This window comes from Opisthocomus hoazin, chromosome 5 (genome assembly GCF_030867145.1).
Source record: "Opisthocomus hoazin isolate bOpiHoa1 chromosome 5, bOpiHoa1.hap1, whole genome shotgun sequence".
Lineage (NCBI taxonomy): Eukaryota > Metazoa > Chordata > Aves > Opisthocomiformes > Opisthocomidae > Opisthocomus > Opisthocomus hoazin.
This window is the reverse complement of record NC_134418.1, coordinates 49428177-49446554: the sequence shown is the minus strand read 5'-3', so window position 1 is coordinate 49446554 and position 18378 is coordinate 49428177. Positions and strand designations below refer to the sequence as shown.

The 18378-nt window shown below is 48.2% G+C and overlaps 2 protein-coding genes across 6 annotated transcripts in view; one reads left to right on the top strand and one right to left on the bottom strand.

Moving 5' to 3' along the window:
• Positions 1-6532, top strand: part of TMEM150C (transmembrane protein 150C) — a 23413-nt gene extending 16881 nt beyond the window's left edge. For all 3 annotated transcript variants that reach the window (XM_075421167.1, XM_075421164.1, XM_075421165.1), the window contains exons 7-9: positions 1051-1178; positions 3234-3411; positions 6324-6532. In XM_075421167.1, coding sequence (XP_075277282.1) covers positions 1051-1178; positions 3234-3411; positions 6324-6532 — 515 coding nt within the window. The remainder of the gene's footprint in view (positions 1-1050; positions 1179-3233; positions 3412-6323) is intronic.
• On the bottom strand, positions 4263-18378 carry ENOPH1 (enolase-phosphatase 1). Of its 3 annotated transcripts, none has more exons than XM_075421163.1 (6): positions 18130-18378; positions 15188-15289; positions 14224-14426; positions 11906-12038; positions 11498-11621; positions 4263-7890 (listed from the first exon to the last, which is right to left on the bottom strand). In XM_075421163.1, the coding sequence occupies exons 1-6, from the start codon at positions 18211-18213 to the stop codon at positions 7826-7828; spliced, it is 711 nt and encodes a 236-aa protein (XP_075277278.1). In that variant the 5' UTR covers positions 18214-18378; the 3' UTR covers positions 4263-7825. The 3 variants fall into 3 exon arrangements, with proteins under 3 accessions (XP_075277278.1, XP_075277277.1, XP_075277276.1); XM_075421162.1 differs by lacking the exon at positions 4263-7890 and adding an exon at positions 8411-10607; XM_075421161.1 differs by lacking the exon at positions 4263-7890 and adding an exon at positions 8411-10610 and having other exon boundaries at positions 18130-18374.

Below are 18378 nucleotides of genomic sequence, written 5' to 3'. Positions count from 1 at the left end.
GGGGAACAAAGTTGTCTTGTTTTCAAGGATTTGGAGTGCATTGATTCACTAGAGCAAATTGTGAGAGAGTAAACGTCTTTTGCAGTTTGGATAAAAGTAGATATTTTTCACTTACAGTGCTCTTGCTTTTCTAAACCATGTTTTTGGTGTTATACCAAGGGTTTTGTGGAAAACATAGATCTAATTTGCTGATGCAGATGATTTACAACAATGTGACCTGCGTGCTATTGGTTTGAGCATAAAAGCACAAAGAGGTGTTTGGCAGCAACCAGCAAATTTCTCTTTTCAACTAAATTGATTTTTAGTGGTCTGATTTGAATACCGTCTGCAGGCCAACTGATTGCCTGGTTTTCTGTGTTGTTCCATGCAGCATTCCCTAGGGAGGGCAAGAATATAGGTGAATATCTTTTGGTGTTATGTCATATCATATGATATATCATATCATAGCGCTTGGGCTAATTGTAAGCTTGGAAGGACTGCTCTTCCACTCTGCAGAAAATCAGTGCAATATTTTGGCTTATGTTCATGGCATCAGCAACTTGTTCCAGAGAAGGAGTGGGCATTATGGCAAAACCTGCAGAAATACATATGTGCCATTCATGCATTTTCTAATACAGGTGGGGTTTGACATACCTCCTCCAAGAGTACTACTCAGTGCTCATGAGTGGCGTGAAACTTGATGCAAGCCCAGCTGCCACAATGTGAATGCATGGTGTGTGATAGACTATGTGCTGTGAGCTTCACAGGCAAATAGGAAAGTGATCTTCTTTCCCTCTGAAAACTTGCAACCCAGCTCCTAGACAAAACATCATGAGGAAAGGAATTGTGGGAGCTCAGCGTAACTGGATTGCAAGAGGAATGCTTCCTGTGCTTAGTCTCATCCATGACTAAGCAGGAGGGGGCCATGCAGAAGCACTAAGCTAGCTGGCCTGCGGTGTGAGCTCTGCCCTCAGGGTGAAGAGAGAGTGAGGGGTCCATGAGCTCCCAGCCACGTGGTTACTGCAGCATGTTCTACCTAATGACACACCTTGCATTCTGTTTCCTTCTCAGCGCTTGTTGTGGCCGTTCTGCGCTTCATTCAGCTGAAGCCGAAGGTGCTAAACCCTTGGCTGAACGTCAGTGGCCTGGTGGCATTATGCTTGGCTTCTTTTGGGATGACCCTACTCGGCAACTTTCAGGTACTGCACTCCAGGCTTGGACCACTGTGTCTGTGCTGTGAGGTTCCTGCTTTTCTAGCAGATCTGCTTAGGCCTTTGAACTACCTGTGATGTGAGCTCAGGAGATAACGTGTCTGGCTGTACCCCAGCCCTCCTTGTACCTGCTCTGTCACCTCTGTCTGCCACTTACATGGCTCCAGCGACATGCTGAGATGAAGGGCCACAATCATTTTTCATATATTGCCAGCAGGATTTGCACCTGCATGCTTACACTTGACCTGCCGAGAGCCAGAGCAGGGAACCCGTTGAATCTCTTGAGCCAGGGATGTTGGCACAGATGGTCCTGGGTAAAATGATTGAGCTGAAAGTTTATGTACGCATTTGTGCGAACAGATGCACAGCTGCCCATACAGATTTAGCAGACCAGTGTCCTTCGTTTATAATGTATGTTGTTTAAATCTGTCTCCTGCTTGTCCTCAGGCTGGTCACGAGAGGGACACAGCAGAGGAGGTCTATGACTTGTCCTAATGTGATGGATGCCTGGATGAGGTCCCTCAGATTCTCCATCTGTTCTGCAACATTATACAAACAAACAAGCTGTCAGTGCCACCACATTGCTCTGTAGGGTTGGGTGTCTGCTGTGATCAGGAATGTATGTTAGGTCTGCAGAGAAAATGAAGGCATTAGAGTCAGTGGCACTTGGGTTTCACCCTCCCTTTGCTGTCTCTGATGCTCTGCCTCTCACTGGAGTGCAAGTAGTGATCCCCAGTAATGACAGAAACTGAGAAAAGTCAGTGTAGGGTGGCTTCTTTCCTGGCTTTTCTGTTTGGGTTGTGCAGAAATTGCAGGAACTGTGTGTTCTTTACAGTTGTCCTTTTTTTTTTTTTTTTTTTTTTTTTTAATGAAATGTGAGATAATTTGAGTGGTTTGGACTCCACAGCACAAGTGAAAAACTTGGAGTCTTGTTTTTTCGCAAGATCTTCCCAGCTAGGAGCTATGAGACTTTTGTAACAGCCTTGTCTAGGTGTCAGAAGAGTATTTCTAGTACAGAGCAGGCACTAGGAAGCAGTTTCAACCTCTCCTTCCTTTTTTTGCTCCTCAGAGCAATGATGGTTATTTAAAAGTGGATACTTTGAATGATGCCCAATTATAAATTCTGAACTAATTATCCACTCCTTCTTAGTTACCTGTATCCTTGCTTAGATCTTTTGCCAAACCATGAAAGCATGTGGTAGTAAGACCTTAGTCCGTGCTTCTCCCTCCCTGCCTGACTGCTAAGCTGAATGTGGCATTAAATCCTATTTCTGGAAAATTACAGATTGTGTGTGTTAGAGGGACATTATGGCTGTGAGTCCCTTGCAGTGGAGGCTGCCTTGGGAAAGGCAGGTCAATGCCATTTTTGCCTGTACTATGATTTGGACATACCCTTGAAAAAAAACTCAAGGTAGGGACAAGAGGGGAGACATCACTGGAGGCACAGTAACTAGACTGTTATCTTATAGATTGCGTCTATTTGATAGGCCCCAGTGGTTGATGATGGGTAGGAGAGGGAACAGGCAGTCAAGCTATTTCGTGGGAGAAGCTTACCAAACCAGGAGCGTGCGTCTGTGTTTTGGCCTGTGCTAGCTCAGTGGAGGTGTCAGGGCTCTGGCTATCCTCTGCCCCAGGCAGCACTCCTCCATGCAGCTGGCACTGAAGATTGCACGGTTTGCTTCCATTGCAGGGGGCTGTACAAGTCCCCAGTGGGTTGTCGTTGCCTGCCCTGGTCATCACAGTAAGCCATTATTTTTGAGCTCTTCGTTGGTGAGTCTTGTCAGGGAACTGTGGAGGCAGTCTCCAAGCAACTGCATTTTCCACTGTGCTTGGTCTTTGGGCAGAAGATCTGGTTGACTGTGACAGCTGTCAGCTCATCTTGGTTATGTCACACCTTACACCTGTGCCAGAAGAAATGATACAGCATCTCTGTCTCACACCCCAGTGATTCCCACTCTCCTGTGTCCCACCACAGCAGCAATCCAAGTAGCTGGCAGATCATTCCTGTTGCACCCAGACAATCACCATTTGGTTTGTTCCTAGCTTTCCAATGATGAAGAGATCCACAATGTGGGCACATCACTGACCTTTGGCTTTGGGACCTTGGCATGCTGGATCCAGTCTGCCCTCACCCTCAAGATCAACCTGAAGAATGAGGGACGGAAAGTCGGGATTCCACGAGTTGCCCTGTCAGCCAGCATCACCCTCTGTGTGGTGCTCTGTATCCTTTTGTCCTGCTGCCTGGGAAGCCAGGTATCATACATGTCCGACACTCTCTGCAGCAGGGAACATGGGCACTTCTGACATCTGTCCTAGGATCTCAAAGCATTTAAGAATGCTGCTCAGCTTGTCTTCATGGCATGATCCTATGATTGGCTCATTTTGCTGCTTGTGTTTTACCAGGATGCACTCCTTCACAGATGGGCTCACTTCCTTCACAAATGTTTCTAAAACTTTAGTGATATCCAAAGTGGCTACAGTATTGACTAGTATCTAATGCTATTTAATGGCACCAGGGCTTACCTACAAAGCAGCATTTAAGGTTATGCAAAATATTGATAAGAATTCTCAGAAGAACAAAGGAAGAAATAGGGTTTCTGAAGATGAGAAAATTTTGATGTGTTTGTTGAAATGCTCCAGGGCACTACATCCAGTTCTGCCTTTTAAAATGATTATCACAGTCAGGAGCTGCTGGGTCATGTGGACTTCAGGTAAGATTATGTGATACAAATGGGATTTGGGCTGTGGGGTCTGTGGTTACTCAGACTTGGATGTACATGTGGCTTTCTCTCCATCTTGGGCCTGTCAGCCCCGCTGCAGCCCCCCTGTTCGCACCAGCGTTCATGTGCCCTGGGTGTGTGTTTAGTGTAGATCCATTCACTGCACAGTTGCATCAATGTTAGTGCTGGAATAAGCAAGAAGGCAACAATAAATGGCAAGGAATGAGCTAATCTGCGTTTTTGGGGAACAGCCTGTTTTTAAAATAATTCCTTAGTCACTTGGCTGTTTTGAACATTTCAGCCAGTGTCCATGTCACCGAAAATCCGGGAATAAAACCTCATAACACCAAAGTAGTGTTAAAAGGCAGGCATTCTTTATTGCAGCACTGGATGCACGGGGGATAATTTCACCGAACATGCATACCTCATACCTTTTCCGTGCAGTTTATATAGATCAAAAATATATGTATTCATTCGGTTACATAACTTACCCCTTTCATATTAAAATCAGTTCCAAGAAGTCATTTCCATATAATCCTCCCAGCTGCGCTTGCGCAGTGCCTCCTAGTGGTGATCGTCGGGGATCCCAAGATGAAGGCTCATCCTCTTCATCACAGTGTTTGTTGATTGACTTTTGTTTCTGTGCAAACTCAGTTCTCTTCTGGCTCCCATCCACACAGCAGGGTCATCTTGACCGATTCTAGGCAACTTCTAGCCCCTATTAAAAACTAACCCCTTTGTATGGAGATGCAAGACTCTCTGCTTCAGTTAATTTACACAATAGATAGGTACTATAATGCTATTTCTTTTAAAAATCCCCCTCCACCACTATTGTTTAACATTAATGGTTACTTAGAGACTAGACCCTCTGTTCCCAGACCTAATGTCCAGGTGGGTAGGGCTGTACCAGGAACATAGCAGCACCGTTCATGTTTATGGTCAACTGATTCTATCACTCTGGTTACATCCAGAGGTAATAGATTGGTGTGAAGATGTACCATCTGTTGCCTCTTAAGCTTCCTTGGAAAATTTCGTAGCTGAGCATCACGCTTTGGTGTATGTAACGTGGGAGTTTGCCTGGTTCTTGTGGTGCTCCCCTCCTCCCCGTGCCCCAAGCACATAGCTCCCCCAGGGTGTGTCTGGGGTAGGGCTGCATGCAAGGAGCTGGGCCAGGCTCCTGCTGCACTGCTGTTTTTGGAGGGTTCTGCCAGGTTGGGAGCAGTAGTAGCATAGTAAGCCAGGGCATAGCTGCTCCTGTACTGACATGCTGGGTGCTCCCAGCCCAACCCTCCCCAGCCCTAGGTGGGCACTGAAGGCCTTGGGTGCTCTATGGAGGGGGGGCAGGCTGAGGCAGGAGTCCCGTTCCCCCTCCACCCGCCACTGGCTTTGCAAAGGCTCGGGTCTGGCTCCCCATCCCATGCAGCTTGTGCCTTGAACTACAGGGAAAGTAGGAGATCCTTAAAGCCAGACACAGAATGCTGTTTGCTGAAACGAAGCTTTGGTTGCTTACACTAAGCCCAAGATCAAAGGTCTCTGATTACCTGCTTTGTGCAGTTAAAGCATGGGAGGGGCGGCTGCTTTGTTTGTTTAACCTGTGAAGATGCGATCCTGCATTCTTGGAGTGCAGAGGAAATCCTGAGAGACAGGAGAGCCAGTAGGTTTAGAGCAGATGTATGTTGGGCCAGGGTATGTGCCCAGCTCAGGAAGATGTCCTCTGCTTTAGGGGAGCTGAGAATTGTTTTTATGGAGTACTCTAACACAACCTGAGGTGCAGCAGTGAGACATTGATGCCAGGCAATACGTGGTATTGGTACACATGGGTACATGAGCCTGGAGGACAGTTTCTGGCTCTGACAATTTTTTTTTTTCCTTTCAGTATAACATGCCATACTGTGTAGACTGATGCTTCCAGGTTTCACAGAAAGGGATGATTTTGCGGGTGATCTAAAGAGAATTAAAGACTGCACAGTGTAGGTTGAAAGGCGTTCCCATTGCCTGTGGTGCAGAGATCTGATCCAGTTCCCGCTGGCAGACTCCTGGCAGGTAAGGGCCCACAGCCAGATCCCCAGCTTGCTGCCTCTGTCACTGGCTAGTTAGATGTTCAAGCAAGTCATTGACTTCTCTGCGCTGAAGTCTTTCCCTCTGTAAATGTTTATCAGCCTAAATTGGGATCAGGAAGCCCTAGTCCGTATGGGAGAGCTGCTGCACTCCGTGTGCATTGTAGGACTCCTGACATCCCTTCCATCTCTGGCACCACATTCACTCTCTCCTGATGATGGCTGGCTGGGCTGACTGTCATCCGGGTGACTTTGATTGTTAAGATTTTATTGTCTTCCCTCCCCTTCCCTGTCGGCTTTCTCTCATCCTGGTCAGTCTCTGCTCCTACTAGTTCTCCTTGACTTTCCTCTTCCAGATTTCATCCTCATGGCACAGGGCATCCACATGCACGCTTCCAGGATCCAGTGGGGCCTGGTGATGTGCTTCCTGTGCTACTTTGGCACCTTTGCAGTGGAGTTCAGGCACTACAGATTTGAGATCGTTTGCTCTGAGTACCAGGAAAACTTTCTGAGCTTTTCTGAAAGCTTATCAGAAGCCTCTGAGTATCAGACCGATCAGGTGTAGCCTGTCCTCTGGCAAAGGGGGATGGGGGAAAGTGCAGTCTCATGGATTAAACATGACCTCATTTATACTTTTTTGATGAGTTTGTTTTCATGTGCAATCATGATCATATTGCCAAAGGGCTCTGAGGGTGGCTGTCTCATTAAGAGTCAAACAGAAATAGCTGTCTGCTGGAAGAGGACTGGATCCTTCTCAGCAGCAGCATTGAGAAAGCACAAGCTGTTTAGTTTGTGCTGCCAGTGACTCTTTCTGAGTGGCTCTGTCACACTCCTCTTGTTCAAAACATTCAACAGCCAGTCCTCGTGATGCCCCTCTGACACAGGCACTCCTCAGCCTGTTCTGCAGAGGAGGAGATGAATGAAACGGACTTCTCCAGGCCACCAAGAGTCTTCAGGAGTCGCATCTTTTGTATTTCTTGCATTGTTTTTTTTTGCTGTCAACTGGTGTAACTTGGTAGGGTGAGAAAGAGCAGCTATTTCTTCTGGACTTGCAGTCATGCAGTGGAAGACTCCAACTGACTGGCTTTTATGGCGAGCAGGCAGGCATTTCCTCTAGCCTGGAAAGCAACTGAGGGAAAAGCCAAAATTGGGAGAAACTGCGCTGTGATCAGGAAGCGAGACTTGGCCGGTGCTGCCTTGTAGCTGGGCAGACCATCCCAGGCCAGAGGAGATAGCAGAGTGAGGTGCTGTGCTCGGCTTCATGTTTCAGACTCAACGATGGGGACTGGTGGTAGCAAGGTGCTGAATTAAGATGGGAATACCTGTGTGCTCTGAAGATGACCCAGAAAAGGCTGCTTTTTGTAAGTGTGTAGTGCTTCCACCACATATCATGTGTAATATTTCAAAAGCTTTTTGTTTCTGTTCACTGAGGGCGAGAACATTGTGTTAGAGATGCTGGGCTCACCTGCAATGAGAACAGAACTGTTGCAGCTGGTTCTGGGCACAGGGTTTGGTTTTGCTCCTTCTGCACTTAGAAGTCAAACTTCAGACACACTGATACTAGGCCTGGGCTCTGGATCCCTCTGTGTGACCACTTGTCCTAAGCGGAGTCTGCCACAGGCTTAAGTGGGCTTCCAAGGTGCAGGGAGGCAATTCTGCCCCAGAGGTTGGGTGATGTGGCCTGAGGGCTAGAGGTACAGGAAGGGAATGGCAAAACCAGCAGAGCTTCTCCCTCCCTGAAGGGAGGTTTTCAAACAGAAGGTCTGTTCTCAAAGAAAAAGCAGGAGCTTCTGTTTGAAAACCTGATTTTGGGAAGGCTGCTGTATTGGCTGGGCAGGGGAGAGATGGGAATTGCTTCTCATGAACATGGCTCCTGTTTTCCTCCATCAGTCAGGCTCATCTTAGGTTTGCATCTTGTCTGAGCTGCAGGAAAATAAGCAGAAATTAAAATGGTGGCAAAAGGCATTGGAAGGGGATCTTGTACCGCACTGTGGCATTTCTGACAGAGAGGGAAAAGGCACGAGGGCACTCAGTCTTCTGCAACAGTCAGAGGTCTCTCCTGAAAGGAGAAACAGTTGAGAAAAACTTTGGTCAAAACTAGTGCAAGTGGAAGGCTTTCAAGCCAGCCCTTTCCTTTATCTTCTGTGGGCCAAAATTTGTTCTCAGGCAGCTGTTATAAATCCAGAGCTTCTCCAGTCAACAGAGGGTTGTCACTGGACTGCTGAAGGCCTCCTCCTTGTAGCTGTGTCACTAGTGGCGGACGTGCTGAGGGCTCCCCAGGGTGGCCCAAGGGCACAGCAGCGTAAGGTGCTGGGCTCCCCAGCAGCCCATCTTGGGAGCTCCTCTTGGGCAAGGGCAGGAGGGAACAGCCTGGAGAAGTTGCAGGTGGGTATCCTCTTGCACAGGCACACACACTCAATGCATATGGAGCAAAAAATAGCAATTTGTTTTAAGGGTGTTTTATTGTAAATAGTCCAATTTTAAAATCAATTAATACTTTCAGTTTATCATTTTATATTTTGTAATTTTATCAAAGGAAAAAAAGATGATGTTTGTGATCCCCCCCCTCCTTTTTTCTATATGCAATCCAAACTGAACTTCAGGTTTTTGTTGGTAACTCTGTACATTTCTTAGAATATTTCTAACAGCGCATTTCAGTACAACTAAATGACAACTGATATACACTGAAACACAAACACTAAATAAAGTGCTTTTATGGAGAAAGTGATTTATATTTTTGTCCCCTACCCCATGCATAGCTTCCTGATGGCAAAAGCAAAACAAAAGGTGAGTATTTACAATGTCATGGTTAAAATTAACACTTAACGAAGACAGGGACTATTGAGCCATGCAGATACACTTATTGTAACAGTGCTAATTAGCAGGCTTTCTAGGAGGAGGATCACACTCATTACACAGCCCAGAAAGGCATCCAGACTAGCTGCCTCACAGCCTTAGCTGCTACCACTGAAGTTGTAGAAGGGCAGTGCTGGCATGATGTGGTTTCCTTCCAAAATGCCTCTCTTGCTTGTTCTCTACACAGCAGCCTCCCTCAACAGCAACAGCTGTAGGTGTAGATTAGAGCTCAGGAAGGCAACGTGCCCATTAGTGTTCTATTTTGGCCATCCATGACAGCAAGCTCAAGCGCAGCTATGCAGAAATGAGCAAGTAGCAAGTGACAACCATGCATGAAGTGTCAGCAGCAGATAACTGGGGTTTCAGAGTGCCTCTGCCTTCACTATTACTAGGTATAATCTAGCTGTGGCTCGCACTCCTGCACCCCGACTGAAATTGCAAGATGGTCGGGGAGGTTGTCTGCCTTAGAAAGGACTGGTGAGGGCTAAGCAGGAAAACAAAGTGTTCACAGATTTTAAAAAAAAGAGATTTGCAGATTTGCCTTTAGGCACTGGTGATAGACAGGAAGGCTAAATACCGGGATGGAGTGAACACAATGAAAGCAACATTGTGTTTTTATTTACTACATTAGGAAAAACTCCATGACTATCTGATATAAATTGGCACAGTTTAGATAGGGTGCATGAAAAGGTCAGGTTTTTAATTCTCATTAAATGCAGCAGGATGTGTCCCTCAGGAGCAGTTGTTTGTCAGGGTTTGCTCACAGCTGACCAGTACTATGAATGCGTGAAAGGGTGATGTTGACTGCTGAGAAGGAGCTCCATGGGTAAGTGCTGAAGGAGATACTTCAGAAACACAGTCAAGCTAACTTTGGTGTTCAGTCACATGGATCCCATAGCCCAGCACCACCATGCAGCAGTGAGGTGGGTCTAGAATTTAATTTTTAAAGCTGTATTTATATATACTCTGCTTCATTCTGGTAGGCTGGCCATGTAGCTCTAAGCAGCTTCCATATGCAGGCTGTACCGTTTTGTACCTAGACCTGCTGTGGATGTAGCCAAGATTTAAGTTGTTCCTGGTCTAAAGAGCTTGCCTGCAGCAAGGGCTGGCGTTTTCTGTGACAGCCCAAACTTAATGTATTACAGCCCACATCTGGCACTTTCCTTTAGGCTTCCTAACCCCCCTAATTTTGAAAGTTTTGACTTAGCCAGCAACACTGTCTGCAGGGAGAAGCTCATATCCCCTTATGGTTCCCGGAGGACCTTCTGGGACAGGAGGACATACACTTTGTTTGTAGTCTCTAAAAATGATGGAGCTTATGGTGGGGCATCTCAGCACCAGATTTCAATGGGTGAGTCTGAATGAAACATCCCCTGAGCTAACTGCTAGCTGGCAAAGGGGAGGAACAGCAGAGCTCATGGGTGCTGCTCCTCTCCCTGTTCCCAGTTCCAGCTGGCTGCTGCAGGCCTCTGTGCTACTGCACAAGGGACCCCACACCATACTCCCCATCCATACCTGCCTGCACTAGTTGCGGTTGCAAGACGTGATGTGGGTTTGGTTTTAAATTCTGATTATGGACAAAATTACCTAACATTACACAAGAACAATTCAGGTGAAGCACAGTCTTTTGTGTGTGCACTGCTATCCCTAAGTGGAGGAAGGCAGGAAAAGTTCAGTGAAAGATGAGATGAGGCTGTAATACGATTTCTCATCGTCCATCAGTCCTGCGTTGCCTGGTCTGATCACCACAGCCACGTGAATATCCGCTTCCTCGGCTGCCTTGGCTTCTGAAACAGAGTTGGGGAGAGTGGAGATGAGATGTGCTTACCAACTTCTCCACATGAGGGTCTTTAAGGCTTGAAGATGCCACAGAACACTGAAGTGCTTTTAAAGGTTGAGACTGGGAGAGCAGCGTTTACATGTGGCGCTGCAGGGTTCTAGAGAAGGATGAGCTCCTGGCAGACCTGCTATGGATGATTGTGGCTGCTGTGTAACACAAGTGGACGGGAGCTGGCTGTCTCCTGCTGGGAGTTACTTCTCACAAGCTTTCTTCACTCCCCGAGCACAGCAAGAGGCCACAGGAAGACAATACAGGGAACAGAAGGTAACTGCACATTTCCACCAACTCTGCTGCCACGGCTGGGGAGGAGGTAAGGGCTAACTGCCCGGGACTGAGCTGGCTTAGACTGAGATCACAATGCAGTGCTGTTTCTGCCATAAAGACGTTTCCAGCAAAGGCAGGAAATTAAATTAGCTTCCTGAGCCTGGCTTTACAGGTGTCAAGTCCTGGCGACCAGGAAGCAATGTTTTCCTGCTCCTGAACACAACAGTAGGTGGCACAAAGAACCAGCCACTGTGCATGCCATGTAGCAGCACAGTAGATATCGTCTGTCCCCCTGAGCATGGGTCACAAAAACCAATGGCCTCGTTTGTAAATGAGGCACGCCAGCTACTTCACTTGCCAAAATGAAGCAGTGCTGCTCACAGATACCTCACTGCTCTATGAGAACTTGGATGTGTAAGGAAGGAGCATAGCAGCAGCTAGGGGGATGCCACCAAAGCAAGGTGGTCTGCAGCATTTCTGGGGTGCTTGTGACAAGTCAGCAGCATGCGTTTAAACAGCACGTGCCTCCCTTGCACAGGCGAGAGCCAGCAGGACTGGCAGGCCACCTACCTCGAGGGACATCTGTCAGGAAGAGGATGTTGTTGGTGGCACACCCAATACTGGCCGCAATCCTTCTGTAGCTCTCACTTTCTACCTTAGGGCCTATTTTGGTATCAAAGTGGCCATCAAAGAGCTGAAAGACAGAGAAAAGCAAAGGCAGTTGTTGAGTGTCACCTGAAGAGCAGAGCTAAACCTCGCTCCTGACCAAGACATCCCCTTTCCTTTCTACCACAGTAATGGGGTAGAATGCAATGCAGCCAAGCTAGCATTCTCAGCTGGCTGAGCCTAACTCCCACAGGTCAAACCCACTGCTCCACCTTCCTGTCCCAGACTCCATTCATGAAATGTTAGGGCAAGGGCAGTTGTGAAGTGCTCTGCAGAGGGAGAAGCTGTAAGGAAGGTGATAAGGTTATCTACCTCTAGGATATCACCTTCTGTAGAGTATCCAAACAGAAGCTTCTGGGCTTCAATGCTGCCTGAGGAGTAGATATAGACCTTCATCCCCGCTTCCCGCCACTTCCGGATGGCTGGAACCACGTCCTCGAAGATTCTGGAGCAAAACAGGGCAGCAAGTAAGGGCAAACCCAGAGGCATCTGGAAGGACACCTTTAGCCAGGCACCGTGACAACTGTCCCATTAGTTTGCAAGAGGACTTCATTCTTGCGCTGTTCCGGGCTTCTGCAGCTGGGGATATTTCAGCAGCAGGTGATACATTCTTAGCTCCAGCCAGCTGAGCACCTCATTGACTGCTATGCAGACAGCAGCTCTGATGAGCTGTTCCATACATTTGGCAGGAGTTTCTCCAGCCCCTTCAATTTGGAGAGGGGAGGAAAGGTTGGGGAAAATGGCATCCCAACACTTTTCTCTTTGGGGGTGGAATAAGGGGGGGGAGGACAGAGAAGACAGGCTCTTGCATCCTGAGTCCCACCTGCCTTGCAAAGCTACAAATGCTTCCCTGTTGGTAAGAGCTATAGCCATAAGCTGCATAAATGTGGGTCAAACCCATCCCACAGGTTCAGGCTATGACCATGAGTAGGGAGGAACTGAGAGGAAGTCACAGCTGCAGGAGCTAAATGAGCACTGTTACAAACTGAAGCCAGATGACAACTCTGGAAAGGAGTGTCCCCTAATGGCCTGAGGTCAGAGCTACTCTATTCAGTGACTTGGTCAAGTTGTACAGTACTGCCCATGGGCCAGATGAGTCCCTGGCTTCCCACCTGCACTACACAGCAATGTGTGGCCACTTGGGCCAGGGCCCAAAGGTACTGCGCAGAAAAAGAGGATATGAGCACCTGATCACCTGAAGAAAACTAACTCCAAATAGATGCAAAAGGAGGTGTTGGACTGAGTTTTGCAGACTTGTAGCAATCAGCTAGCCCTTTCTTCATCTCCAATTTCTTGGCCATCTGCTCAGGGCCTTGATATGTTATGTACATATATAAAAAAAAAGTTATTTTTTTCATAGTTACTAAATGCCTCTGGTGTCAGCTGAAAATATTTTGAGGTTGCATGGCACCTGTAGAAACTCCTAGGCACCCTCATGTTTTCACATGCTGAGTTCAGTGCCTGGATTTCAGACACTGATGTGCCAGATACAGTTGAGTGAGGGGGAGACTTTAGAGATCTCATTCTTTGGATGAGATCCTTGCCAAGCAGCAAGGCTAGCTCCACAGGTTTTGGGCCACTATTAGACAATTAGCCCTGTTTTTAAAAAGAAAAGCAACAAGAAGGCTGTCCCTCTTGACTTGCTTTTTTTGTTTTGTTGCTTTCTCTGGTGGATGTTTACATTTTTCTGTGAGCTCTTTTCCTTCTTCCTTATTCTTCCTTTGGCAAAACACTTTGTGAACTTAAGAGTTTGTTTTACTTCCTTAGGAACTTGAAATGCATAGTTCAACAAAGGATCTCTCAACCTAAATGAGAAGATCAGGCTTAACTCCAGTTGTCTGCACTTACAGACCCTTGTGTCCTGGCTGAAACCTAAAGAGGAGCCTGAAGACAAACAGAAGTGGAAAGGCAGGAAATGCTCAGGTAAGAGACAAAGTAGGAGGAAACAACTGAAAGTACTTGACCTGGCAACCCTGGCTTGCTTAGGCTTGTTCTAAAATGTGAGCAAAATTCAGGGATAAAAAACGCAAGATGGGAACTGTAAGAGGTTTATACTTATGCCTCAGTCTCTTGGTAAAGCAATATTGAGACATTTTCTGAATTTTTAATATAGAAGATAGTCATCCCAGATGAATATTCTGCTGGTCATGGGAGCAGAATTGTTCCATGTCACACCTCCATTACCTTGTTCTGTTTCTCAGATTCTGTCTCCTTTGTGGACCCTGCCCAGGTGACTGGAGAACTGGCTGTTCCCCAGATGTACTTGTCGATTATTCCTTAAGGAGAAACACCCTCACCCACCTGTCATCTTCCCAGTGAGGACTGAGACAACCTGGTCAGTCCTGAGGTTACTGTAAGCTTTTGGTTTCCTAGATCCAAAGATCAAGCTCAATGGAGTTGTGTGTTACTGCATGATCAAGTTTGAAATGAACTGTCTGCAGTTGGTTCCACAACACCAGTGGCCCGGCTTAAGCTACAACTGAATGTAAATGCATAGGCTTCTCCACTGACATTTGCATTTGTATGTGGGGCTGTTTCCAGGAATAGCTTATGCAGCTATTCTGCTAAAAGATGTCTAGGTAAGATGTACCCCATACCTGCCCCAGGGAAACGGCCACACAATTACTCACTCTCCTTTCACGTGCCCGGTTGCATAGGCTGCCCTCCACATGTGACCCTGCAGCTGCTTCAGTGCTGTGGTCTTCCTGTCCAGAGACATCTGCCAGTGCACGTTGTCTGCAACCGCCTGGATGACCCACTCCAGTTCTTCTACCCCGCTTCCACTCTCCAAAGGTATCGGCACAGCCCCTTCCAAGCTAGAGTCCTCCTGAGCCTGAAGGTGAGGGAAGAGGTGGAGTGGTCTCAACATCTCAGTTTAGTAAAGGGGTCTAACAACTGCATCAGCACACCTCTGTGCAGGACACAGCTTGAACTGCTCTTCATGTGAAGGGTTACAACATTGTCTGAATGCTTTTCTCAATGGGAAATTCAGACTTCAGCAGTGTCTAGAAACACTTGCTTGGATTGTACTTTCTAAACCAAACAATTAGCACTACTGTAGCTGTATTGCAAATACTGTAATGAGAATGATACTTGCTTAAGTATTTAATTAGTGAAATTAAAGCAAAGCAGCAAATGCATCTGTTGGCTTTAGCCAGCCACAGGTCTCAAATTGATGCCGTGTCCCTGTACAGAGGCAGGATATGCTGCCCTGTGTTGGGACAAGTGCTCTGCCATCCCTTCATGCTGCCTCCCAAACAGGCACCTGGAAGCCGCAGGCATCAGATTCAGCAAGAGAAGGGCACAGTGCAGGCACGAAGCTGAAAGGCCATGGTTTGATGACCGCTCAGGGGCCGTGAAGACCGAAGTGAGCTGAGGGAAGCAGCTGAGCTGCTGCCTACCAAGCACCACCCTTCCCCAAGCACAACCCCAGGCTTTGGGGGTTAAGAATCAGCCCATCGAGGCAACCAGTCTTCGTTGGGGGGCAAAGAGAGGTATGGGCTCATGTTGGGTGACTGGGGGAGTCCGAGTGACCTGAAGTCTCAGGCATGCCATGAAAACCTGGAGAGACACAGTGTAGCTCCGTTACTTAACCTGTTTCCTCAGAAGTCTGACGTCCTGCTGGCACTCCTCCTCCCCCCAGTGAGCATGCAGATACTCCTTCACGTTGTCTTTGATGTAGGGGAACAAGGTCTCCTGGCAACACACAAGAAAAACAGGCAGCTCCTTCAACCTGGCAGAGGCAAGGCCGACCTGCTTCTAAAGCAACCATTTGCACGTGCTGGTGTGTACGGTCATTTTTCCTGCTCGAGTTTCCCCTACAGTACTGCAGCTTGTGAAACTGCCTGCCAAGGGTGTCTACCCGGTCGCAGGCTAGAGCCAACCCTGGGCCAAGATAAGTGCAGGAGGATTTTTTGCACAAATGCCTATGTAGCTGCAGCTTTTAAATCCCAGGATGGAAAGGTGGGTGATAACTCTTCCTGGCTTGCCAAAAAATGTCTCAGATGGCAAACATGCCCCCAGGTTCCCATCAGCTGAAGAGTACAAAGCTGACTGTGTATGTACCCTGAACTGACAAGTTATACAACCCTGTTTTTAATGGGGCGCTTGTCCTAATGAAGGTCATTCTGAAAACACATCTCAACTTCTCATCAGAGCTAGAGGACCTTTTTGAAAAGAAAAGTCTAGTCCAGTGACACTGAGCTCCATAGGACAGTCTTGCAAATGAAATGAAATGGGGTTAGGGAAAAGTGCTACAGGAGAATTACAAGCTTACCCAGAGATCCCAAGGGCAACCAGAAATAATTACAAATTGCTCTCATTAGTGATGTTTCACAGCTGAGAAGCCACAAGCAGCTGCTATGGCATCTCTGGGTGCAGGAAGAGCCTCAGGACAAGGGGAAGGGCAGGGAGCTCCTTCCTTCGGGTACAGAACTGAGCTTTTCCTAACTGGGAAAAATTTGGAATGGGGAAAGAGAGAGAATGAAGAAACTAACCTGAGCTCAACTCTCCTCAAAAAATGGCCAGTGATATTTTTCTCCTCATGGTACATCACCTTTGACTTGTTACTGAATTAAGAAAATGGCAGCCCTGAGAGCATGATGTGGTGGCAGAACTGCAGGATTTTCTATTACTCTGATATTGCATTTTCCATGTTGTATATTTTAAAAACAATGTAAATTTAGGGGAAAGGAAAATCTCTTAAATGCCTAGAAAATTACCACGAACTTGTCTAGGGAAATCAACAGCCTTGTAATACCCCCAGTTACTCTCTCATTTCCTTTACTTGAGCTTAGTTGCTTTCAAACTATCTTTTACATCATGGAGGAAATTAAAGAGTGTCCACTGGGAAATGCAACTGACCTGCTGACTTGGTTTAACTTCCCTTACAACTTGGATGTCAAAAGTTTTTGCTTTCCAAAAGCAGTGTTTCATGCTCTTGTGCTGGCAAAGAAAAACTTCCAACCAGGCTCCAAAAGCTCAGTGTATTCCGTGACTCACTGGATTTTTAAAGGGCAAAAGCCTTGGCTCATTGGCAAATGCATTGGTCTGTGGTGCAAGAGAGGACACCCACGTGACAGCTGGAGTCGTGGACAGCCAGTGGGACAGACGATTTATGGATGTCAGGAGTGCTCCCAGGCAATAATGTACTAAGTTTAAAAGGCCATGAGTTTGTGTGGAAGAAAGACTCCTTGCATCCTGCAAGGAAATACCTTCATTGCTAAGGCTTCAGCTTTCAACAGAAGTTGGCGGCTGCAAACTCTTGAATAGGTTTAACTGGGGCTGTTACTGACCTTCGTAAGTTCACCCACTTCTCTTATCTTGGCTAGCAGGAGACCTGAGCCTGTCTGTGCACAGCTCCCATCGCTCTGTCCATCTCCCATGGGTGTTGGGGAGATGGGCGCTATCACCCCACCGCACTGCTGGACGGCCAGGCTCCTCAGCGACGTCCAGCCCCAGATGTGGTTGCCGCAATGCAGCTTGGCAGGATGGAGAAACAGCCATCAGCAAACACGGCTTGACAGCCCTCCTAAGCCTTCGCAATGGCTCACAGCAAGTTTAAACCCGTGAAAAAGGGTTTACCACCTAGAAAGGGTGGTATTTTTACCATCAGTAGACACCCAAGTAGCATGCTGTAATTAGCGGTTGTAGGATTTCAAGCGACCAGGGTCAATTTTCCTCTCAATGTCTATGGAAACTGTCACAAAGTTCAGTGACAATCTGCTGTTTCACAGGAGATTTGGCAAATCTAGCCTATTTACAGGGTTTGTCCCGATGCCTCCTGCCGGCCTCGCAGACTTCCCAGTCCCCCGACTTCTGCACCTAAACCAATATTTTCAATAATCTTAAGCCTTCCTCTAGGCAATGGACGCCACTCGTACACATTCGCTGTTAGCACAGTCCTCCTCGTGTACACTTGATATGCACTCTGTGCTACCCTCGCCCTGCACTGGGCCTGTGCACGCTGGAGGAAGGGCATATGTCTCTGGTGACACTGGAGGCACCTGACCGTACCACCCTGCTGAAGCGAAAAGGCAGCGGATAACCCTGAGACAGCAGGCCATGCTCTCCGCAGACTTGGGTGAGATGCTGCTGCTCCCAGCCATCTCCACAACGGTGATGCTTGAGGGCTTTTCCTGAATGAGGCTGAGAGCACCCCAACTGCCCTACATCCGTGGAAAAAAATCATTTACTGAACCGCCCTGGATCTGAACAGTTCCCTGTTCCCCTGCCCCCCAAAGAGGCAGGCGACATGAGATGTATTTCTTGTGAGCATTATTCAGAAAAACACAGAAACCGTGTCACGGCTTTACACTTCTGATGGGACTCAGGCCTGCCCTCCGCCAGGCTGCAGCCCCGGGAGACGCGCTGCCCCCCCGCAGCGGGGCCGGGGCCGTGCCCGCGAAGGGCACCTGCAGCCACCGAAATCTGTCCGGCCTGCCAGGGGTGGGGGTGGGTCACGATAATAACGGCGATACTAACGGGGGTCTCGGCCGCGTGCGGAGTCCGCTGCCGCCCGCCCCGCCGCGTCTTACCTGGACGAAGGCGATGGGGGTGGTGGTGCCCTCGATGTCCAGCAGAATGGCGCGCACCTCCGCCGGCACCGGCAGCACGCCCATGGCGGCGGCAGTGGCACGTGGGGAGCACCGGGAGAGCGCGGCGGCGGGCGGCCTGCGGCTGCGAAGGGGCCGGACCGGTCCGCCGCGGACCGTGAGAAGCGAGTGGGGCGGCGGCGGCGGGACCCCTGCGGCAGGGAGCGCCGCGCCGGCTGTGCCCGCCCCCGC

Coding starts and splice junctions, on each gene's coding strand:
- ENOPH1 (XM_075421161.1), bottom strand. CDS start 18,213: ATGGGCGTGCTGCCGGTGCCGGCGGAGGTGCGCGCCATTCTGCTGGAC. Junction 12,039..14,223: donor ACCGGGCACGTGAAAGGAGA/GTGAGTAATTGT, acceptor GTTTTGCTCCAG/AATCTTCGAGGACGTGGTTC. Junction 11,622..11,905: donor CAGAAGGTGATATCCTAGAG/GTAGATAACCTT, acceptor TCTGTCTTTCAG/CTCTTTGATGGCCACTTTGA.